The sequence below is a fragment of the Lutra lutra genome, chromosome 2 (assembly GCF_902655055.1).
Source record: "Lutra lutra chromosome 2, mLutLut1.2, whole genome shotgun sequence".
In the NCBI taxonomy this organism is placed as follows: Eukaryota; Metazoa; Chordata; class Mammalia; order Carnivora; family Mustelidae; genus Lutra; species Lutra lutra.
Window position 1 is genome coordinate 147,160,229 of NC_062279.1, and position 25,276 is coordinate 147,185,504.

General features: G+C 47.8%; 1 protein-coding gene across 7 annotated transcripts in view; it reads right to left on the reverse strand.

Moving 5' to 3' along the window:
- SLC2A9 (solute carrier family 2 member 9) overlaps window positions 1–25,276 on the reverse strand; it is a 231,556-nt gene that overhangs the window by 48,002 nt on the left and 158,278 nt on the right. For all 7 annotated transcript variants that reach the window (XM_047718880.1, XM_047718881.1, XM_047718877.1 and 4 more), the window contains 2 exons: window positions 18,291–18,401; window positions 100–201 (listed from right to left, as the gene is read on the reverse strand). In XM_047718880.1, the coding sequence (XP_047574836.1) occupies window positions 100–201; window positions 18,291–18,401 (213 nt within the window). The remainder of the gene's footprint in view (window positions 1–99; window positions 202–18,290; window positions 18,402–25,276) is intronic.

Sequence of the window (25,276 nt, forward strand, 5' to 3'; positions counted from 1 at the left end):
AGGAGCAGAGACCCTGCTGGAACCCAACCCCAGAGCACCCAAGCAGGAAGCCAGCTCCATGCTGACCTCCCTCAGGGTATGACAGGCATATCCTCTCACCTGCAATGTCAGCGTGATGGTGAGGATCCCAAAGAAGAGGGCCATCATCCCAAAGCCGCCCATGAGGAGGGGTCTCCGTCCCAGGCGCTCGATGACCAAGCCCTAGGTCAGGATGAGAGAGATGGCTATTACTTCACTTCTAGCAGCAGGAGAAGGGGAACGTGGTACTGGGAATCAGCAGTGGGCTCATGGTAAAAGACATATTTGACCTTCAAATAGCCTAGTCACTTTCTCCATGGCCATAGCCAAAGAACAAAAGGTCTTTATGAGAAAGGGAGGGAGAAGAAGTCACTATCCTTGAGCACTTGCCACATGTTCAGACACTTACCTCTCCTCATTATGGAAGGGTGAGCTTATCTGTAAAAGGAACCCAATGGACATGATTGCTGTAGCCCTTCACCCACTCCTTGGAGCCTGCCTGCCACAGAAAGCAAGGTCACTCCACTCCTAATACCTCTGTGCTGTCGACTCTCTAGGGGCACACTCCCAAGGCAGGGGCCCGGGGCTGGGAGTGGGCAGACAAGGTTCAGGCGTTTTCCACTCTGCCTGTGCCTGGGTGGGTCAGTTTCACTCGGGGATGTGACAGCAGGAAGCTCCTGTGACTCAGCTCCTGAAGCCATGTCCCCTGGCCCAGCTTCCCAAAGCTGTAAGACTGTCACTAACCTCTACCTGGCTGGCCTCTGGGTCTACCTCTCAATGGGGCCAAGGTGGGGCGCTTCATTGACCTCCTTCAAATGCCAACGACCCTGAAAAATAGCAATGTGGCTAAGTTTCTGAGACAGGCAGACTTGGGTTTAAATCCTGAGTCAACCACTTTCCACATGTGTGAGCTTGGGCAAATGACTTCTCCTCCCAGAGCCTCAGGGCTTTTATCTGTGAAAGGAGGTCCAAAATAGCCTCCAACAAGGCTGTCTGGAAGGGGCAGATAGTCAATAAGAGACTGCATTCCAAAACACATAACGAGTTTTCCGATTATGCCAAAGAACTTCCCTCTTTTTCCCTTCCCCATCCCAGTGCACAGAAAGAAAACCTTGAGGATCAGAGAAGTGAAGTATCTCACTGACTGTCACACAGCCGGTGAGAGAGAGACAGAGACAGAGATGGGTGGGGGTCGGGGAGAAAACTTGAACTCAGAGCATCTGAATAAAGATGCACAGCTTTTCTCCACTGAGCTATCAGGCAAGGCTTCCTGAAGGAGGCAACAGTAGCAGGAGCTTGTCAGACGGAAGGACCAGTGGAAACAAAGGCCCTGGTCAAATGAGCCATCCGGTCTGGATAAGGGAAGGGAGCGACACTGCGGAGGGCCGCGAAGCTGGAGCAGGTGCTCCTCCTGTCTGCCAGCTTCACGTGATGGTTCAAAAGCCAAAGCATCAAATCGAACCGCCACAATCCTGCCTCAAAGCCTGAAGGAGTCTTGCCGCAGGAAACCCAGGGCCCTCCTCCTTTCTCTCTTCCCTCATCCCTGCTCTGAGGAGGGCAGGGGGTAAGAAGCCCTCTGGTCAAGCTCTCCTGGAGCTGGCATCGGCTGTTGCTCCACATGGCCAAGTGCACACCGAGAGATGAGCGGGCACAGCTCTAGGCCAGCGGAGTACCCACAAGTTGGCCACGGGGTGCTGCCTGGGTACCTTGGTGGAAACACCAAGGGAACTGAGGGGCTCTGGTGTGGAAAGTCAGAGTGGAAACCATGCTTGGCTGATGGCCAGATGACTGGGAAACATCTGCAACTGCCCCAGGAAGCCTTTCCCTCTGCAGCCTGGGAGAGCAGGACAGACTCAAACAGCTAAACTTTGGCCTCCCTTGACCCCTGACCTGACAGAGCAGAGCACAGGTGGCATCCAGAGACGCATGGACCTGAAACGGGCAGACCTGGGTTTGAGTCCTGGCTCTATGCCCAGGACAGGTGATTTGGCTTCTGTGAACCTCAGTTCCTTACCTGGCAAATGGAAACGGTTAGACCATCTTGGCAGAGCAGCCATGAGATCAGAGGCCGAGAACTCACAGTGCCAGAAGCAGACTTTTGAGCAACGGAGCTTCCAACAAATGGCAGAAGAGGGAGGTATCATTTATTCATTCATTTATTTGAAAGAGAGAGCAAAATTGGGAAGAGGGGCAGAGGGACAGAATCCTCTAGCAGACCCCCAGCTGAGTATGGAGCCCAGCATGAGGCTCAATCCCAGGACCCTGAGATCATGACCTGAGCTAAAATCAAGAGTTGGATGCTTAACTGACTGAGCCACCCAGCTACCCCAGAATACGGGGTCAAGGGTTGGCCTGGGTCTATCCCAGTTCCTGCCCCTAAATGGCTGTGTGGCTTTGAGTCATTCAGGTACCCTTCCATGTCTTCCTTGCTCTCTTCCAACTACGCTGGGTTGGGGTGGATGACAGCCATCTGCCCAGTGCCTGTATGGGCCAGAGGCTGCACTAAGCATTTATCATGCATCAGTTTACTTAGTCCCCATGGCAACTTTATTAAGGAGGACCAATTAGTTGTCAGTCACAGAAACTGAATCACAGAGGTTTTGGGAACTTGTCTAAGGTCATGTGGCTGGTAGGAGGTAGAGTTGGGATCATCTACAAAGTCTTTTCTGGTTCCTGAGACATTAAAATTTTCTGAACTGGAAAGAGACCAAGCCACCACTTTGTAATAGCCCCCTGTCCCACCCAGACACATGGCACCTTATTCCTGACCGTGTCCTCCCCTGAAAGCTGGGAGCCTCATCTTGGTTTCTCAGAATCTAGAAGAGCACACGTTGAGTGTTGAGCCAACATGTTGGTTGATGTTGAGCCAATGTATGCTTACTGACTGGAGGGTTATCTTTGTGAGGTAGGTGTGAGAGTTCACACACTGCAGAGAAGGACGATGAAGATGCTATGGTCACTCAGTGGGAAGCCAGGCCCACTGAGACCCATGAAGGCAGCAAAGATCAGCAAATATTGAGAAAGTTCTAAAGAGAAAGATGGGCCAGTATCTAAGTTATCTCTCTTCCTCAAACCCTTATGACTTGGGTCCCATCAAAGGGAAGGCCCAGATAGGGACTTTGGGGCAACAGCAACATGCACAGGGGCAACAGGTCCCTGGATGGGGGTTGGAGTGGAGGATGGGGAAGGTCAGGGACACCCCGGATTAGAGGTTCTGGGGTTTGCCAAAAGTCACACAGAGCTACTGAGAGATAAGGAAGCAGAACACATGCTCTCCACACACTGCAGGGATGGCTGAAGACATATACACACTCTTAGATTCAGTCATTTGCCTTTGGATATTTATCCTAGGAAAACAGACATTTGGTGGAAGATTCATGGACAAAGATCTTCAAATGTAGGGTAATTTATACTAGTGAGGAAACAGAAACCATCCAGAAGTCCACCAACGATTGAATTTTTCAATAAATACTGGAATATCCAGATGACAATGACCTAGGAATTCACATATTTTAAAAGAAATTTATTATGGGGGCGCCTGGGTGGCTCAGTGGGTTAAGCCGCTGCCTTCGGCTCAGGTCATGATCTCAGGGTCCTGGGATCGAGGCCCGCATCGGGCTCTCTGCTCGGCAGGGAGCCTGCTTCCCTCTCTCTCTCTCTCTGCCTGCCTCTCTGTCTACTTGTGATCTCTCTCTGTCAAATAAATAAATAAAATCTTTAAAAAAAAAAAAAAGAAATTTATTATGGGTTCTGGGGAGGGTATGTGCTATGATGAGTGTTGTGAAATGTGTAAGCCTGATGATTCACAGTCCTGTACCCCTGGGGAAAATAATGCATTATATGTTAATAAAAATAATTAAAAAAAGAATGTTAAAGAACAGAAAAATCCTCAGGTTATGATTTTAAGGGAAAAGAGCAGGACCTAGAACTCTATCTCCCATATCCTCATGGACACAGTTTGGTAAATTATGATTCTGTTGAACTAATCTACCCTGGAAAAATTTATGCAAAAATAATTATAATGGCTAACTCTGTTTGGGGAAATATGTGACTATTCTTTTAGTTGTTATTTTTTGGTCTTTTCCAAATTTTCCCCAATAAGCTTTGTTTTAATTAAAAAGAAAGTCTAAAGCATAGACTTAGGTAAAGCATTAGAGACGCAATTCCCTGAATCAAAAATCATTACTCTTCTCCTGTCCATGGGGGGTTTCCAACACCCCACACATGGAAAACTTCACCGTGTGAAATGTCTTTGCTACAGTCTCAGGATGGCATCACCATTCCCTACAGTGGAACTGTCACTCAAGACAAAGGTGGCTCACAGCTGGAATGTGTGGCAGCTTTGTCTCCTTGGGTTCCAGTGCCCAGTGACAGAGCACCGAAATGACGAGAGAAATTACCATGATGACCATCACAGCCACTGTGAGACACCAAGCACTTAAGTTGCCACCCTGAGATGAACACGTGATGCATTGTTATATCAAGATTAACATGTACTTGTTACTGACTTCGGTGTTTTGAGTGTTTTTTCTTTTTTCTTTTGGTTTGTTTTAGTTTCTTCAAAGGCACCAGCAACAATTCCAGTGTCAGCAAGTGTGTCCCAGATATAAACTTGTTGACACCCACTGTCTTACATCATGAGGCCAACATCCAAGAGTTTTGGAGTCGGCATGGGGATCTGGCTATTTTGTTTCCCTAAAGTCTCCGGATGAATCAGTAGCCCAAGCCAAGACAGAGCTGGAAACACTGTCCCTGATTTGGAAACAGTCTCTGAAGATGTGTAGGAAGACACCAAAGAAAGAGCTGTGAGAAAGAAAGAAATGAAAACAATTCTGTCCACCCTAGTGGGAAATCCAATCAGTCCTCAGGGCTCTTTTCTTCATCTCTGCCTCTTTTAAATCATTTTAAAGGGCAGCCTGTCCAAAGGGATTAGGGTAAACATGGTTTTCCACTCAGCATTAAAGTCATTAGTGAAAACATTAACTCAAGATGAACAGTGGCCTCTGAAGGTTACATGAGGTCAGCTGGAGATGGACTATCAGCCTCTAAGAAATCCTTTCTGGGGACTCCTGGGCCACAGGGTTATTCAGCCAGTTGGCAGTCATGTACCCAGCACCTACTGCCCACCCCACCATGCTAGGATTGCTGAAGGAATAATAGAGAGAAGGTCTTTTGTTGTTGTTAGTATTTAAAAATCAATTTTACTGACTTAGATTAAATTCTTGGGTAGATTCAATAAAATGTACTGATTTTAATTGTACAATTTGGTATGTTTTAACAAACTTATACACCCATAAAGGCATGACCACATCAAGATACAGAACATTTCTATCACGCCAAAGTTCCCTATGCCCCTTTCCCTAGCTGCAGGCAACCACTGATGTGCTTTCCATTACTCTAGATTAGATTAGTCTAGATTAGGTTAGAATTCTATATTGGTGATTGCTATACTTTTTTTTTTAAAAGAAGATTTATTTATCTATTTGAAAGAGAGGGGGAGAGAGAGAGAGCGAGCAAGTGAGCAAGTACATATATGGGCAGAGGGAGAGGGAGAGAGAATCCTAAGCAGACTCCATGCTGAGTGTGGAGCACGACTCAGGACTCAATCCCACAATCCTGAGATCATGACCTGGGATCAGGACCTGAGTCAAAATGAAGAGTCAGACATCTCACCAACTGCACCACCCAGGGACCGTGGTGATTGCTACACTTTTGAGATTCATCCCTGTTGTAAACACCATTCCTTGTTAGTGCTGAGTAGTATTCCACTGAATGGATATACCACAGTGTGTTTCTCCATTCACCAGTTGATGGACGTCTGGGCTGTTTCAGTTTGAGCTCTTATGACAAAAGCTGTTGTAAACATTGGAGTCCAAGTCTCTTTGTGTAGTTATATGCTTTGCTTTCTCTTGAGTTAATACTCATGAAAAGAATGTGTGGATTTTATGGGTAAAATTTTCTATAAGAAAAAGCCAAACTGTTTTCCAAAGGGTTGTACCATTTCAGATTCCCACCGGCCATGTATAAAAGTTCCAGTGGCTCCACATTTTCATCAACACTGGGTATTATCAGCTATTTTGGTTTTAATCATCCTTAAGGTGAACAGTTATATCTCACTGTGGGTTTTAGTTTTAATTTCCTTGCTGCCTTATGGTGTCGAGACAGCATCATCTGTTTAATGATGCTTCTGATATCTTCTTTTGTACCGTGTCTGCCCAAGTCTTTTGTTCATTTTTCTAAGCAGGCTCCTGGTCCTGTTTCTGTTGTATTTTAAGAGTCCTTTATATCTTTGGGATTCAAGCTTGTGGTAAGCTGGGTACTTTGTGGCTATTTTCCAGTCTGGCCTGCCTTTCCATTTCCTTCACAAGCTCTTCTATGTAGCCACAGTTTTAAATTTTGATGAAATCCAATTAATCAATTTTTAAAAAAGGGTCCATTCTTTTTCTGCCCCATCTAAGAAATCTCTGCCTACCCCAGGGTTGCAAAGACTTCCTCCTATGTTCCCTTCTAGAAATTTTATAATTTTATATTCTATGGTTCAGTCCATGGTCCATTTTGAGTTAATTTGTATGTGGCATGAGGTAAGGGTTCTTTTGCTTTTTCCATGTGAATATGAAGTTTTTATGGTACTTATGGTAAGACTAACTTTCCCCATTGAATTTCTTTGGCATCTTTTGTATTTCTGGATTCAATTCTGTTCTGTTGGTCTGTACAGCAGTCCTTATGCCAACACAATGCTATCTTGATTACTATGCAGTGAACATTCTATAGCACTTACTATGTACCAGGTATGGTTCTAGAAGCTTTACATATAGTAACACTTTAACCTCATAGCACCTCTATGAGTATGTAGCAGCTCAGAGAGTTTAGCAGCCTGCCCAAGGTCACACAGTGGCAGGGCCAGCATTCAAGGCCAGGCATTCTGGTTCCAGATTCTTGCTCTTAATTCCTGCCCTATACTGCCTTTCCTTACTGGCACATGAAGATGTCGCAAAAAGATAAATGCAGTCTCCCATGGCTTTCCTTCTTCATATAAGGCTCTGGCATAGGGACAGTGAGATGGAGGAGACAGGAGACCTTGCCCTTGGTGAATCTTATGGTTTGAATTGCCCTTCCCTCAAAAAGATATGTTGAAGTCCTGACCACTACCTTAGAATGTGACTTTATTTGGCAATAGTGTCTTTACAGAGGTACTCAAATTTAGTGAGGACATTAGGATGGGCCCTAATCCCATGGGACTGGTGCCCTTATAAAAAGAGGAAATTTGGACACAGACAGGCACACAGGGAGAATGCCATATGAGGATGAAGGCAGGGGTCAGGGTGGTGGTCTCCAAGCTGAGGAACACCACAGATCACCAGCCAAGCACCAGATGCTCCAGGAGAGGTCTGGAACAGATTCTCTCTCACAGCCTCAGGAGGAATCTGCCCTCTGACGCCTGGATCTCAGACTTCTGGCCTCCAGAACAGTGAGACAATAAATATCTGTTGCCTGCCCCCCTCTGTCTGGGGTACTTTGTTTTGCAGCTTTGGCAAACCAACATGGGGAGGTCATGTCCAACGCAGAGCAGAGCTTGGCATGTTGTTCAATGATGAAACACATGAAGAAAGATGGAAGGGATGGAGAGAAGGAAAATTGGATCTAAAATATCATTTATTTCAGGAGTGACTCAAAGCTGACTTAATGTGCATTTATAGTATTTATAGACATTACTTCGTATGAATTTTATAGGCCAATCTCTGTCTCTATTGTAATTCTTTGCATACATCTCAGTATAAAGTGTGTGAAATAACTACTCTGTGCTTGGCAGAATTCCTCACATCTGGGGGACTGCAGAGCCCTCTAACAGTTTATCCCTCAACAAGATCCTAAGGGATGCCCAGTTCTTCCTGCCCCATTCCAGGGGGTCCTTTCCCTTTCTGTTCTTCCCATAACGTCAGCCTCTACGTGGCTTGATGTGCTCCTTGTGAGCAAGGGCTGGCTGTGGGGCTCCAGAAGGAGGAAGGGCCGTTGGTGGGGCCTTGGACGCCCTCAGAACATGCCACCTGGTTGCTCCCAGGCGGGAGGTGAGGATCCCAGAACAGGCAGAGCACTCTGTCCTGGTTTCAGATGCACCTTTCCTGGGTCTTATTCAAACAGCTGTGTACTGGGTGCTTGTGATGGGTTGGCACTTAGCCTAGGGGCACACATAAAGACCAGGGACTGAGGGGGTACAGGGTGACAACTACCACAGCCATTTCTTGAAACCTACTGTGCCTTTCTCTCCCACATACACACACACAACACTGGGGAATGATGGCTCCTAAACTGGGGCCTGAACCCAAGTATCCCAAATGGCTGTCCTCGATTGTAACGATTTGGGGGGGGGGTGGGGTCCCTGAGGAGCCCTTGACACACCTGCCATTCTTGAGCCTTCAGGCAGAAGCTGGATTACTCCCAAGGCTTTAGTTCTGGAAGGATGGGAGAAAGTGTGTGAATGCACAGTGCCTGGAGAGACAAAATCTGACTTGTCTATGTCTTCCTGGATGAGACTAATTGAAAAGCAAAGGAGGAGTGCCCGGAACACCAGGCGTCCTTTGAAGTTTCTTGGCAGAAAGTGGCCAGATTCTTATGCTGCTCAAGGTTCATCTAGGGAGTCAGTGTTGGAGTTTTGAAGGAAGACAGGCACCTGTGGTGATCACGTACTTCACGGACTCCTTGCCTCCTTGCCCTTATCACACACTGCCCTGTATATTACTGTCCTAACCATGAAGGTTACACTTTCCTCCTGGCTTTGTGTTTACGCCTGATGTATTGATACCATCCCAATAACAGTGGAGACAAAGCTTGGCTTAAGGCCTTTCACCACTAGAGCGCCTCGTCCCCAGGCCTCTTCTTTCTTTTACTCAGGTGTCTGGAGTCATCTTTTCATTTGCTGTCTCAGGGTGTGCGGGCCACACCCGACAGAAAGGAACGGGAATGGTTTCTTTACTGTGGATTCAGTGCTCTCGGCAGAGAAGAGAAAGCAAAGGCAGGCTGCATGAGAAGGAGTGTCAAGTTTCAGTATCGCTAGTACTTCTGTTTTAAGTCTGCAAGTGTTAATTTTTGCTTTCACAAATCTCTGTCTGAAAAAAAAAATCTCTGTCTGAAAAACAGAGACCTTGGAAAGCTGTGGGTATCTGCAAGTTAATGGAGTTTTAAGGTCTGTTCGGAAAACAGGGTCCCAGAAATAATTTTCTACTTGGAACAGGCTGTTTAAATTAAAAACCAAAAATAATCCATTGAAACAAATTTTGTTCAGAAATTTCTATTTAACAGATGAATGTGTGAGGGGCGCCTGGGTTGCTCAGTTGGTAGGGCATGTGACACTTGATTTCAGGGCCCTGAGTTCAAGCCCCATGTTAGGCATAGTGCCTACTTAAAAAAAAAAAAAAAAAAGAAAAGATAAATGTGTGAGATCTGTGATATCTGTTTGGGCCAAAGTTGTAAGAAATGAAAAAAACTACTTTTTAAATGATAATCTTTCCAGGGTGGCCCACAGTTCTTAAGTATATTAAATTTAAATGGTCATGAGATATTTTAACTGAAGTGCAAAATCAGATATGTATAGGGACCAAATGGAATAAAAGGAAAGCCTGGCACTAGACTAGGCCTTTCCAAGTTCTCAAGTCTTGGGAAAAGTTTTTCCTTGGGTCATAGCCCTAGCTTCTACAGCTTCTAAGGGAAATACAATCCCCCCTCCCTTCTCAAAAAAGGAAAAGGTAGTTGGTTCTTAAGAGGCTTATGATCATTGGGGTGCCTGGGTGGTTCAGTCGGTTAAGCATCTGCCTTCGGCTCAGGTCATGATCTCAGGGTCCTGAAATGGAGCTCCACATAAGGCTCCCTGTTCAGCAGGGAGTCTGCTTCTCCCTCTCCTCCTATCCCTCCCCTGCCTTTTCTCTCTCTCAAATGAATAAATAAAATATTTTTTAAAAAGAGGTTTATGATCATAAATTTAAACACATCTCCAAAGGCAAAGGAAACAAAAACAAAATTGAACTTTTGGGACTTTATCAAGATCAAAAGCTTCTGCACAGCAAAGGAAACAATCAACAAAACAAAGAGGCAACCCACGGAATGTTTGCAAATGACACTACAGACAAAGGGCTGATATCCAGTCTATAAGGAACTCAAACTCAACACCCAAAAACAGATAATCATGTCAAAAAAAGGGCAGAAGACATGAACAGACACTTCTCCGATGAAGACATATAAATGACCAGCAGACACATGAAAAAATGTTCATCATCATTAGCAATCAGGGAAATTCAAATTAAAACCACGTTGAGATACCACCTTACACCAGTTAGAATTGCAAAGATCAACAAGGCAGAAAACAACAAGTGTTGGAGAGGATGTGGAGAAAGGGGAACCCTCTTACACTATTAGTGGGAATGCAAGTTGCAAAGTGCAGCCACGTTGGAAAACAGTGTGGAGATTCCTCAAAAGTTAGAAAAAGAGCTACCCTATTACTTGGCAATTGCACTACTGGGTATTTACCTCGAAGATACAGATGTAGTGAGAAGAAGGGGCATGTGCAACCCAATGTTCATAGCAGCAATGTCCACAATTGCCAAACTGTGGAAAGAGCCGAGATGCCCTTTAACAGACGAATGGATAAAGAAGATATGGTTCATATATACAATAGAATATTATTCAGCCATCAGATAGGACGAATACCCAGCTTTTGCATCAACATGGATGGTACTGGAGAAGATTATGCTGAGTGAAATAAGTCAAGCAGAGAAAGTCAATTATCATATGGTTTCACTTATTTGTGGAGCATAAGGAATAACATGGAGGACATTAGGAGAAGGAAAGGGAAAGTGAATTGGGGGAAATCAGAGGGGGAGATGAACCATGAGAGACTGTTGACTCCGAGAAACAAACTGAGGGTTTTGGAGGTGAGGGGAGTAAGGGGATGGGTGAGCCTGGTGGTGGGTATTAAGGAGGGCACATATTGCATGGAGCACTGGGTGTGGTGCATAAACAATGAATCTTGGAATGCTGCATCAGAAACTAATGTATTTTATGGTCACTAACATAACACAAAATAAATTAAAAAATAAAAAATAAACTGTTCTCATTTTGGGGCAAGTGGGAAAAAAGCTTTTAAAGAAAAGGAGTTGAGGAAGAACCATGGAGTGGCCAGCTGACTGAGAAATCAGTGTTCCACCATCAGGAGCACGGAGCCAAGACAGCCTGGGGGCCAGGTGAGTTGGGGGGGGCAGCTGGTACTTGGAGCTAACATGAAGGAACAAAGTCTCCACCAGAGCCCCCAGGAGCTGTGTCTTCCCTTCCCTTTGATGGGCGGAGCTGGTGGGACCAGCCCAGATGCCAGGAAGCCAAAGCCAAAGGAAGCCTAACAGAGAGATGGGTAGGGAATCAGAAGACATTTGGTGGGAAATACAGCATTGGGAGCACGTTCTGGGAGCCAGAGGGTGGGCTGCAGGGAATGAACTTGCCCGCAGCTGTGTCCTTGGCCAAACTCAGAAATAGAACCACCGGATAAAAAGATATTATCACTTGGGAGTGGGTGGGAGCAGGGACTGCAGGGAAACGGGCTTCCGGGGCAGAACTGCCTGTCTGCTTGGGGTGGTCCTCTCTGCTCCTCCAGTGAGGAAGAGCCCTCAGAACCAGGGGAGCCCCCGTGTCCACATGCATGCTGCCGGTATGGATGGAGCCCTGGCCACTACTTGCCCCCCACCCCTGGGAGTTTGGGGGAGGAAGGAGAAATCTGGTTCCTCTTTTGCTTCATGTGGGCCCTCCCCTCTGCCAAGTGCCTGTAAGTTGCATTAGATAAACAGGGCCAACTCTAACATTTTAGTGGAGATGGGGCTTGTTTCCTCCCGCCCTTCTGCCGCTCACAGAAGTGCCTCAGAACTGTGATTTATCAAGAGGAAATGTCGTCTGTAAAGGAGAATGAGCTGAACTTAGTCGTTTGGAAGCCAGGTTTAGAGCACCCTTGTTCTGATAATTCCCTGGGAAAGTGAGCCTCTTTACAAGATGCCCTGCTCTGCCCTCTCCACATCTGCTCACATCTGTCTTTACAGAGGCCAGAGGGATCCTTCTAAAATGCACTGTGGTGCTCTGCTTTCTCCACCCCAGGGGTGCCCCTCCAGCAGGTGACCCCCCTCAATCTTACAGACCTGCTCCTGCTTGGGTGCCTCTCCAGGTCCCTGCTCTGCCCTGCTCTGTGTCTTGGAGGAGGGCCACATCCACAGATCAACAGCCCCCTTGCCTTCTGCATCCAGCTGGTGTCAGCAGCCTGGGCACTGGTAAGAAATGAGGAAGGAAAGAAGAGAACGAGACCAGGGTGTTGGTTCCTGGCTCCCTTTCTCCAGGCACATTTTGGCTGGTTGTGTCTCTCCCCACTGAAGGCCACTGCTGATTGGTGCCCTGCCCACCCTACAGACCTACGCACCCCTGAGTTAATCTGTCCTCCAACCTGGATATCTGGGTGACAGCTCCCTCATCCCTTGATCCGAATCACCATCTAATACAGCAACTGCCCCCATCTTGGTCCCCTTCAACTGGCACCAATGTTCCTCACTACATCCTTCCCTACCTAGACCACCACAGTTTGACCTACTCATGTTGCCATTCATTATCTGTCCCTGGCTAGGAGCTCACCTTCTCCACGGTGAGGGTCTTCGTCTCTTCCATCCATGCATGCACCCCACACAGCTAGACTTACACTTGGCACAGAGCAGGGACCCAACCAGCATTTGCTGAGCGTTGAAGGAATAAACAGTCTGGCCCCAGTGTAAGGCATTTTCAGCTTTTTCCTTAGCATATGTTTGGTTCTCTTCTGGAATATTCATAACCAACAAAGGCTGTATTTGTTTGCTAGGGCTGCCATAAGAAGGACCACAAATAGCTTAAATAACAGACATTTCTTCTCTCATAGTTCTGCAGGCTGGGAGTCCAGGATCAAGGTGCCAGCAGAGCCGTGCTCCTGCCGAAGGTGCAGAGAAGGATCTGTTCTAGGCTTTTCTCCTGACTTCTGGTAGTTCCTTGGCTTTTTCAGCAGGCCTTCAAAATTTACAAGGCGTTCTCTCTGTATGCATGTTCGTGTCCAAATCCCCCCCCTTTTTTATGTGTAATAAAGATTTTATTTATTTGAGAGCGAGAATAGGCAAGGGGAGTGGGAGAGGGAGAAGCAGACTTCCCAATGTGGGGCTCGATCCCAGGACCCTGGGATCATGACCTGAGCCAAAGGCAGATGCTTAACTAACTGAGCCACCCAGGTGCCCCCAAATTCCCCTTCCTTTAATAAGGATGACAATCATATTGGATTAGAGGTCCCCCTATTTCAGATTGATCTTATCTTAGCAATGACTATGTTCTGAGGTACTGGGAGTTAGAAGTTCAACATATAAATGTTGTTTATTATATAAGGATTAACAACTCAACCCATAATAATAATTAACATTTACTGATTATGTGCTTTATGCCAAGTGCTGTGAATTACTGTATAATTCTCATGATGAGATCTGTTGAGGTATAGACTTATATTACTCCCACTTTCCCTTAGGGAACACAGGGGCTCAGGGAGGTTCAGTAACCAGCCCGAGGTCACCCAGCTAGTAAGCTGAGGGCCACGAAACCACAGAGCCCAAACACCCCACCATCCTGCTCTGTTGCCTGAACCCACTTTCTCATCCAGGAACACCAGACCCAGGGGCTCGAGATGCAGCTGTGAACTCTAAAGGTTTTTATTCTGAGTTTGTTCTGGAAGCAGAGGGGGTGGTGGAAACCAGTAGGATTTTTTTTTTTCTTTTTTAACTTCAACACTACAGCATAGTCCATTCCTGACAACCACACACAAACTTATTGTGAGGAACGATTCCCCCGATTTGAAAAAGCAGTCTCCACTGCTTGAAGGAATGAGGCTCGTGCTCCACAAGCTGCTGCCGCCCCAGGTTGCAGCCCCTGCTCGGGGCTGTGGGGCCCGGTGACACTCGGAGTTCACTCGGAGAGTTGGTGCCTCATGGAGAAAGACCATTTGGAAAACCAGCTGTTTCTGCAAAATGCGGTTGTTTACAGATGTCCACACTGATGAGCAATGCCAGGAGCCAAGGTTAATTCCCAATCAAATTTACAAACATGGCCTTCTCAAGTTGATTATGCCCCAAGGCCATTTTAGCAGACTGTCAAAATCTCGGGAAGAAGAAAACACACTGGGAAGTCCTTCTTGATAGGTGGCTGCCTCGCAGGGTTGGATGAAACAGTGTCTCCATATTTGGAAGCAAGGGAATAAAAACTTTGGAAAGGCCCCAGGATTTACTGGGTATTGACTGTCGGCAATGCTGCAGTGGGCCTTCCTGCACTTTGAGGTTTGCTTCCACGACAGTTCTGGAAGGCAGTGGCTTCCTCTCCTGGGGCTGTGTCACCCACAACATAATGGTTGGAACACAGTCTCTTACCGCTCTGAGGTCCGAGGTCTAAAATGGGCCTCAGGGGGCAAAAATCACAGCTGTTGGCAGGGCTGTGATCCTTCTGGGGGCTCTATGTGAGAATCTGTTCCTTGCTTTCCCGCTTCTGGAGGCCATCTGCTTGCTGTGGCTCGTGGACCCTTCCTCCAGCAACTGCCACTCTAGCCTCTGCTTCTGTCCCTCCATTTCCTTCTCTGACATTGACCCCTGCCTCTCTCTTTCACTTTGAAGAACAGCAGTGATGACTCTGGGTCACTTGGTTAATCCAGGATAACCTCCCTATCTCTAGATCCTTAACATCTTCACACCTGCAAAGCTTCTTTTGCTGTGTAAGGTGACATAGTCATGCTTCCAAGAATCAGGATGGGGACACACTGGGGGAGCCAGGATTCTGCTTACCACAGGTAGGCCTGGTTATGTCCATTTTAAAAGTGACAAATAAATTCAGAGATGTTGGGCAATTTTCTCCAGGCCACTCAGCTAGTAGATGGGTGGTTAGGATTTGAATTCAGAGCTGCCGGGTCCTACAGCGTCTGCTCTTTCTCCCCCAACACACTGTTTCATTTCAGACTCCCAGACTCATGATGGGGTTAATCTCAACGTACACTGGGAAAGAGTATGAAGGCTACCATGTTGAGAATGACTCCCAATGAATTATTCTGCATCTCTAGTTCCTTTAGATGATACACTGGGAAACGTGACGATGACGGAGGCCATGTACACAGGCAGCCAAATGGAAGGGCCTTCCCTTCACCCGGCTAACAACTTCTGGACCTTCAGTGCTCATCTTCCTGGGCCCTCTCTCAGGAAGCCCTCCCAGGAGAGTTCATCCCAGTGTTGTCTGTGGTACATGTCTGTTTCTGGATCTTTCTCTCTAGAACATGACAACTTCATGGGTGACCTCCCAGCACAAGCAGGAAATGGGTGTGGAATGAAAGCAGGCATGAATGAATGATGCCTCCATGAGAGCTGTGAAACCGCTACTCCCCACAGCGGGTCCACACAGCAGTCCCTGCTGCTCTAGAACGCATTTGCCATGTGACCGTGGTCTTTCAGGCTCCACATCTGAAGGCAGCAGCAGGCTGACTCCCTGTCTGAGTTTACAAAGGTCCTTTCTGCCTCTCCCAGGATGGTGAAGTCATTTTCCCTCCTTCCTGGGATTAACACTTACAAGACATACTCTGGCCAGTACTGGCAGCTTGTAATGGAGATCTGCTGGCCAGGGAGAGGGGACTGGAAGAAGGGCATCTGGAGTCGGGGAGACAGGGTTGGAAGCTTCATGTCTCTCTCTGCTCCTCTCTCAAATGAAGATGACAGCCCAACTTTCAGGAGTGATGTGAATGAGCAACGATGAGATCCGAAGTAAGACACCTCAGAGTCTTGGGGAGCAGTGAGGGCCCTTGATACTAGCTCTCCCCACTCTCTCAGGTTTTGACCCTACTGGTTGTGTGACCCTGAGAGAGCCAATGCTTTGGGACCTGGTTTCCTCACCTTTCAGAAGATTGCGAGAGTCCTTATGAAATCCTGCTCTCTGCAGGGGTGTTCGTCACAGCCTTATTTACTGACTAATAGCATGGTTAACTCTCTGAGAGCCCACATCACTTGTCAGGCACTGCCCTCTTGTATTCACTTGTTTAATCCTTACCCCATCCCTATGAGGCAAGGGCGGCACCCTTATTTATTTATTTTTTAATTAATTAATTTATTTGAGAGAGAGTATGCACCAGCGGGGAAAAGGGCACAGGGAGAGGGAGAGAACCTCAGGCAGACTCCCTGCTGTGCATGGGACCCCATGCAGGGCTCAATCCCAGGACCCCGAGATCACGACCTAGCTGAAATCAAGAGTCTGATGCTCAGTGGACTGAGTCACCCAGGCCAGGGGCAGTGTCCTTATTATAGAAATGGGGAATTGAGGGGCGCCTGGGTGGCTCAGTGGGTTAAGCCTCTGCCTCCGGCTCAGGTCATGATTCCAGGTCCTGGGATCGAGCCCCGCATCAGGCTCCCTGCTCAGCCAGGAGCCTGCTTCCTCCTCTCTCTCTGCCTGCCTCTCTGCCTACTTGTGATCTCTGTCTGTCAAATAAATAAATTAAAAAAAATCTTTAAAAAAAAAAAAAGAAATGGGGAATTGAGTCGAAGAGCTGTTGAATGACTTCCCCAGGGTCTCACAGCTCCAAAGGGACAGAGGGGGATCAGAATCCAGGCGGTGTGGCTCTGTCGTCCAGCTTGGATAGGAGACACTCAAGAGCCCTACCCCGCAGACAGCAGAGAGGCAACTGACCAGTCAATTTCGGAAGAGCCACAGAGCCTGCCCGGGGCGATGACCAGCATGCTCTTCTGTACGTACGTTACACTTCAACAAAACATTGCTTAAACAAGAAAAAAGAAAAGTTAAATGGAAAGCAAGTCTGGCACAAGGTCATGCGAACAAAAGCAGGGTGACTATGGCGTAAGAACAGAACACACTGCGCACAGAAAAGCCAAGGGGAGATTTTCCCAAAGGTACGTATGCTTGTAGATTTCCTCTTAGGTTCTTCCTGCTCTTCTGAATTTTACACATATGCCCTAATGAACTCGTGATGATTCCTTACAACAACAAAATACTTTACTGACCCTCCTCCCCCCAAACCCTATCGTTTCCCACCATTTCCATTCCAGACTGACTGCGTTTCCATGGATTAACGTAAGCATGCATAACCACAACGGGGGTGAGGGGAGCAATAACTCAAAATGAGAATTTTGTGAAACTCCCAGATTGTGAAACAGGGAGATATTTTTCTCTAACAAAAAGAACGTGAGTGAAAGGAGACGAACTTCAGTCCCCAACACTTTACCAACACCCATCTTTAGAAGCATCTTGTTAGAATGACCCATTATGAGCAAGGAGCAAAACAAAGCATTCTGTCACAAGCGACGAGTCAGAAATGCCACTGGAAGCCTCCGCCTGTCTGCACAGCCTCAGTCCTGCCAGAAGAAGTCGGTGTGAGAGTGGAAATAAAGGAGCTCCTCCGTGCAGGTCAGAGAACCTCCCTATGATTCTACCCTCCTCTCTATCCTTTGGAAAGGAGCCCTGTTGTAGACAGTGCTCCTAAAACGGGAAGCACAGACCACACATCTACAAGGTAGAAGAGAACCAGACATCTACAAGGGGAAACTGAAGCTCAGAGAGGTTGAGAGCATTATCCTGCATCACACAGCCAAGAAATTCCAGAGCCAGGATTCAAATCTAATCTGGTCTGATGGCCCCAAGTTGTGCAATTTCTGCAAAATTCTAAAGTCTCCCAACTCATTCCCTGTGGTATGTTTACTGTGAATCTTAGAGGCTGAGAAAGAAGGATGAACTCTGTGTCTTCCTTTGGACACTTTTGCTTATTATTAAAGTCACACCCTGTTACACCAATTGGCTGGAATGTCCTCTCTCCTTTCTTCTGCCTGCAAACTCCTACATCTTTAGGGGAGAAAGGTGACAGCTAATGTGGAAATGTTTTTAAAGTCATGGCAATGGACCTTAGGCTCACAGGGACACTGATTTGGGACCCCAGGGAGAAACAGCCCTTTTTATTGGGTGCTCATCATATTATATCATCTGTGACCAGGTGAGAGTTCAAAGAAGGGAACTGTTCATTAAAAGAAAGACAATAGGTAGGAGAGCAAAATATAGATAATATTCTCTAGATGGGTGAACATCCTAAAATTCAGACACCTTTGGAGTGACAAAGGACATGCTCCTTTAAAGACAAGCACATTTGTTGCCTGGGAGGCCCCAGGACGCTGTTTGCCCACTATGGTGTTCTCAGGAATAGCTCTCAGTTTACTTACAGAGAAGATGGCGGCCAGAGTCTCGATTCCACCAGTGCTCAAGGTGATGTATGGGATCTTTTCTGGTGGGATCCCAGCTTTTCCAAAGATGCTATTGGTGTAGAACCAAATCTATAATGCCGGAAAAAAAAAAAAAAACAAGACAAACAAACAAACAAACAAACAAAAAAACCAAGGGAGTGTCAGTAAAAGGCATCTATTTCCCCGATTGAATTCAGTTGCAAGGTGGTCTCTGCGATTTGCTGTTACACCCAGCACGGAGCTGAGCGGTGTGGCCAGCTGTTTGTTTCCTTCCTTCTCCCACCTTTGCCCTTCTTCATTACTTACAGAGCTACAGTACTGGGAGCAACATGTGCTGACCTAATTGTGGCAATGAGATATGAATAGAAATCTTCTTAAAATGAGCTTTCCACTAAGGAGGTTTGATCCCATTTTTTGTCCTTCCTCCTTTCTGCTGTCAGGATGGTAAACGTGATGGCTGGAGCTTCAGCAGCCCTAATGGATAACTAGGCGACCTCAGGACTGCATGGCTGCCCCCATAGTAACTGTGTGAGAAACAAAAAAGGTTCCTGATCCACAAGACATTTTATGGTCATCCATTAGAAAACTGTCACAATAAATCTATAATGTGGACAATGTGAATGATGCCCTGAGGGTTGCATAACACACAACCTGCACAACTACACATAGAGTCCCTGCTTTGGGATGGAAGGAACCTGTTCAGATGCTAGAGCAAGAAGTTAGAAGGAGCCTGTGTCCTTGCTCACTGGAGTGATACTATAATTTATTAACCAGACCTGGGCACCTTTGAGATGGTTAATAATTAGTTCAGGATAACAGGCATAAATCTGGATTGCCCTCCCTTCCCAATTTCCCTCACGCGAAGTTAGGTCAGTGTGGAGGTTTCTGCCACTTGAGACCAAACCTAACCCTCATGACACTCACGGGACATCGGGCGATCACTGACTGGAGGTTGGAGACCTGGCTCCGTCTTGAACAGGCTCTGTGACCTCAAGCAATTCACTCTGTCCCGCTGGGCTTCCTTCCCCTCCTCGGTCAAAGAGTATAGCCATGCCCCTCCCGTGGGGTGTCAGGAATTGCGTAAGAATTGTCACTATTCATTATTTACTTAAATAGTAAATTTCGGGTCCTTAGACTGGACATGAGCCATTTGTGTCCTCCCACCCGAGCCATTTCCTTAAAGAGCACGAGTTTGCTAAATGATAGAAAACCAAGCTGTCCTTTACATAACATCTGACAAGGAAACCCGCCACCTTCGAAGGCTTGGAAGCATTTATACCCTGATCGTTATTTAGCAGAAACGTCAGAGCTTGTTGCTCATAACTTGTCAGGCCCGACGCTGGCTGGCCACGCTCTTTGCACTGCTCTCACTTCATTTTTGGAAACAGCTCTCATTTGTACAGATTCGTCTTGTTACCGGCATTTGTTTAGCAAAACATTTTCCATGCCTTGGGGGGAGAAGATATAATTTAGGACCTACAAATATCTACAGATGGCTTATCTTTTAGCGAGAGGAGTAATTCTTCCTAAAGTTATAGGCACACTCAGAGGCCAGTAAAAACAACTACACGAATTTCTGTGAGCTCGCTGGCATTGATGCCTCTCTCAGCAAAATGCATTTTAACGTTCTCTTAAAACAAAGACCCTCTTGCTGGTGTCTGCCCCACATCTGTCTGAGCTGATAAATTAGAATTTTAGATTCTGCCTTTGCTTCCACATTCACAGAGTACAGAAGTGATTCCTGATAAATTCATTAATTCCTAAAGCTCTTAGGGCTGTGACAGAAGCTAAAATTGTTCCAGAAAGCCCCAGTCTTCACTGGATTTGTTTGTATAATCTCCTCCCCTTTGGGAGGTAATTGTGATCTTCAGAGCTGGATCAGAGGGGTTTAAAGGACTTTCTTAATCTTTACCCAGATTCACTGATTTTTAACAGCCACGGCTCTACGGACTCTTTTCATCTCCCGGACTACTGTGCTGCTTCAGTCTGAACCCCAGAGCTGTCAGCCTCTGACCCCATGGAGTATGTGTTCTCCTGTGGGCGCTGTGTCCTGGCCTCCCCCATGGCCTCCCTCTGCAACTTTCCCTGTAGCGACACTGCCTTGGGCCTCCCTGAGGGGCTTCAGTGTCAGCAAAGAGGGTCGCGGTGCATAAAATTACATGCTCATGGGGGGATGCTCATATAAGTGGCTCTAGAGTCATTTCCTAGTAAATGCATTTATCCATCAATAGGCAGAAATCAGCCCTTCAGACCATCTCCCCCTTTCCACGGCTGCTTGCGAGAAGGTCCTGCTGGGCTGCTCCTTGGAGGAGGGTGGGGGGAAGGCCTGCCCATCACACACACACTGCCTGTCTCGTTCTGCAGGCTCCAGAAGCCGTTTGTCTAGCGCTGAATGATCTTATAGAGCAGGAGCGGGACGGCCTCTTGCCTCTATGCCTGCTAAGGTTTATGTGATCAGGCAGTTTGAGGGCGTTGTACACCATGGAAGCACAAGGAAAGGTGGGGTGTGTTCCGCAGCAAACCCTCCCGAGGGTTGCTTGCTGACAGTCCCCTCCTGCGGTGGGGGGGCATGGGGGGGCTGGTGGACTGGAAGGATCAGCGATTTGGAGGCCCAAACACATGATTCCAAACCCAACGAGCCTCTGGTGAGCTGTGGGTCTGTAGGCAAGGGACTACATGTCTCTGAAGAAGGTTAAAAAAAAAAATTGTCTTTCAGAGTGGTTGTAAACATTTTTTAAGTGACAAAGTAAAGCATCTTTAAAAGAGTTTATTTATTTTAGAGAGAAAGCTCCGGTGCGAGTGCAAGTGCAAGTGGGGGGAGGGGTGGGGGGGAAGAGAAGCAGACTCTGCACTGAGCATGGAGCCTGACGTGGGGCCCGATTTCAAGACCTTGGGACCATGACATGAGCCGAAATTAAGAGTCAGGCACTTAACCGACTGAGCCATTCAGGCACCCCAAGCATCTTTTATAGAATTGGTAGATAACAAATGGTGGGTATCATTCTAGAAGATTTCCATCTCTCTATTGAGACACCATTGCTCTTTGGTAAAGGAAAATGTCAGTTCTGTGCACGCCCTGGGGAGGAAGGCCCTCTGGAGCTACTTCTCAGCCTACTTCTTGACTGTCTGTCCCCAATGCCCCAAAGCCTCCCTCTTAACTCCTGACAATGTGTTAGAGACCAAGCATAACAGGTGTCATCATTTCCAACTCTCTCAACAGCTTGTGAAGGTGACGTTGCCTTAGGATCAGAGAGACTACACGCAGCCGGTAAGGCCAGAGCAAGGTGCAAACCCAGGCCTGTGTGCTTCCCGCCCCCCGGTTCTTTTTGCTGCTCGGGCTATGCTGGGGCTGTCCGTGCAGCTGACTGACAAGAGATTCCTCTTCCATCCACCATTCCTCCCCCTCCCCTCCTACTCCCATATATGCCCACGACCCTGACTGCAGTTGGTCTCCTACTGAGACATGTGTTTTCACCCATCTCTCTGGCCAAACTTCAGAAGCAAGAGACTCCCTGGTTTGTCCTTGCCTAGAACAGGCTGATTCTTACAGAATATGAATGTAAAGTATGGCCTTAACACGTGCTCACACACACAGAGTTGCTCCACCAGAGGTGTCCACGTCCTAATCCCAGAAGCCTGTGAATGGATTACGTGACCCAGCAAAAGGACCTCTGAAGACTTGGTTAAGTTCAGGGGTCTTGACATGGGGAAATCATCCCAAATTATCTAGGGGAGCTAGAGATGTAATCACGAGAGAGGTCAGAGAGAGAAGGCGCAACGATGGAAGTGGAGGTCAGAGGAAGAGAGTTGTAAACACAGAGATGGTCTCCACAAACCGACGGTGACACACAGGATCTATTCTGAAGTAGAGAAGACAGAGGAGATCTTGTCAGTTATAAACACAAGGTCCCAGGGCTTCACCTACTGTAGGGCTGGGACCCCCATTCCCTTCATCTCCTGTTCTCTCTCAGCCCAAGGGACAGGAACCACATAAGGAGTAAGGGATAAGGCTGGCAGGGGCTCTTGGAAGGAGGCACTAACAGGCTTATTTACGCCCCCTACTGGGATGTCTGTGACCTGCCTCCTGCAGGCCACTTGTGTCCCCTCTGCTCTCTCTATGCAGGGGGGACCTGCCCAGTGGAGCTGGGCTGGGGCTGCTTCCTCTTGTTGGGCCTGGGTAGGTGACTTAAATCTGGGAATGCAGAATTCACAGCAGCTTCTGGAGTTACACGCTCCGGTCCAGCTCCGCCTGGAGTAGAGTAGAGGGCACACTCGGATCCCCACCCATCTGATTCCTGTGCCAATCTCTCTAATCTGCTCTGAATTTCAGAGGGGAAAAGAGGGGCTTGTATACCATACCCTGCAAACCTATCACCCACATGCCCTAACTTTATCCTCACACGATCCAGTGAGGTAGGTGCCTTGCCCCCATTTAACCGATGAGAAAAGTAAGTCTCAGCCAGTGAGGGCTACAGAGCTGCTGAGAGTGGCAGGGCTGGGATGTCCATTCAGGTCCTCTCAACCCCTTCTGGCCCCCACTGCCTTGGGGTGAGAGGCATCTGACTCCCGTCCTGAGGTGGAATGTGTTGGGGGTTCTGTTGGGGCCAGCAGATCTGCTGAGATCTGCAGAGAGCTGCAGGGAAGAGTACATCCCAGAAAGAGTAACCATAGTCCCTGTTGCAAAGAGAGGAGGACTCCCTGCTCCAAGGAAGGCTCTCTGCTCTCCTGACAATGCCTGAGAGCCTGGGCCCCAGACCCCCTAAGCTAGTGTCGCCCCCGACCCCATCAGGCCCCCTTCGCCCTGACCACAGAGGGGCAGGAATGAGTGACCGCTTCCCCCGCCTCTCCTGGGGCCCACTTCACACCCTGATTGTGTACATGAGCACCCACTGGATGGCCCATTGGGGGTGCCTTTCAGCGCTCAGCTGGGAGCACCCCCCTAACCCTGCCCGGCCCCTCACTCTTCATGGAAATCCAGAAGGTACACAGTAAGGACTTGAAGAGTATCCAGAACATATTCTTTTTTTTTTTTTTTTTAAAGATTTTACTTGCTCCAGGCTTGATCCCTTACACTCAGATTATGAGTTGAAACCAAGAGTTGGACACTTAATGACTGAGCCATCCAGGTGCTCCAGGATATGCTAGTTCTTAAAAGCTTTCTTAAGAGTGTTGGATTACCTAGTCTCACTCCTCCTTTTACAGGTGAAAACATAACCTCTCCCCAACTCAGCCCTCAGCCAGATGATACCACCTTTGAGTCTCCTGTCCATTCACAGCTCAGTGACTGAGGGCAGAGGGGTTAAACGGCCCACCCAGGGTCCCAGGGCTGGGAGGTCGGGGGTGTAGGCGGAAACCCAGGCACCATGGTCTCAGGGCAGGGCTCTTTTGACAAGATAATAGCTAAGGGTGTCAAGCACCACCTGTGTGGCCAGCCCGGTGCAGAGGACATTATATACAACCTTTCATCCATCTCCTTGCCATCGAATGAAAGAAGCACCACTTTACAGCTGGGGAAACTGAGGCACAGAGCAGTCATGGCAAATTGGCTCTTGGCCCACAAGCTCAATGCTTGGTGTTGAACATAGTTGACTCCAGGACATGTGCTCTTGACCACAGTGTGAGGGCGGCCCCACAGAGGGACTCCAGGTAGCATGCTTTCCATCTGAGGACATGGCAAGTTCTTTTAGGGAGATGGTCTCAGTTACTACGGCAACAGAACATTCAATTCTTGTAATTTGAATTAGGATGTTATTTGGGAAGAGACTTCAAAACAAAAGCTATTTACAATGCTTCTGAATTTGTGATTAGAAGTTTTGTGCAAACCGGGGTTTGGGTTTCAGGGTTCCTGATGATGGTTGGGCAAGGGAGATGGACCTTCACGGGGCTCCCAGCCAGCTCAGGGGAAAGTGTCCTGTCTCAGGCTTTCTGTCTCCCTCCCTCCACTCTCCCAGGTTTGCCTCCCTGCCATTTGGTTGTTTGTGGATGGCGCAGGATGTCTGCTGCTCTGTTAGGCACAGCAGATACTGTAAGCATCACAACACGTGGGGGAAGCATGCACACCTGTCCTCGCCCTCGCAGATCAGATGTAGCATCAAACAGAGCCATTACACAACAGTTATACAGGTGACAGACCAGAGGGACACAGAGCTAACCAGGAACACTGGGATCCTTGGGGAGCCACTGAGTGGACAAGCCCAGGCAGCCATAAGCTGCCTGTGAGGGTCCAGAAAGGGCATCACTGGGCTTATCCGCAGGCTGCACTCTTGTCTTCTGTCTATTTCTAACAAGTTCCAGTGTCTTGTTTCCCAACCAAGATGCAGAGTGGAAGGAGCAAAGTTTGGAAATGTGTGGCATCAAGAGAAGAATGCAGTGCTAGAAACAGCCTTGCTGGGAAGAGCAGTAAGCTCAGCAGTTAGCATCTGTGAGCCATTCCATGTCATTTTGTATAATCCCCATGGGAGCTCTGAGGACTGTGTACTGTCATCCCCATTTTCCATGATAGGAAACAGGCCCAGAGGAGCTCTGTTCAAGGGGGAAGGACTCTGGAGGAAGGAAGAGCAACCCAAGGACCCAAGATGTAGGTAAGAGTACCACCATAACCCTTGGTATTCCAGAAGATCCAGGAAGTCTGAGGACCGCCCAAGGACTTGATAGAAGCAGCACCCTCCCTGCTCCTTGTTCTTCTCACCTCCCCTCTTTCTTCCCCAAATGCTCAGGTGTTTCCTGTGTGCAATGGGTGGCTTTGGGTGCTGGAGGCACAGGGACCATGAGAGGCAGCCTCCAAGGATGGTCATGGTGAGAGAAGTGGCAGTGGGGGTGTCTGAGCTGTTGTGACCACCCCAGGGAAGGACTCTGTAACCAGGAGGCTCCTTGCCCGTGAGAGACAGAACATTCACACAAAAGTCTGGTTTTCATGCAAAGGACAAACCGCTCAGGAGGAAGGCAGTTGCAGAAAATAAGGAATT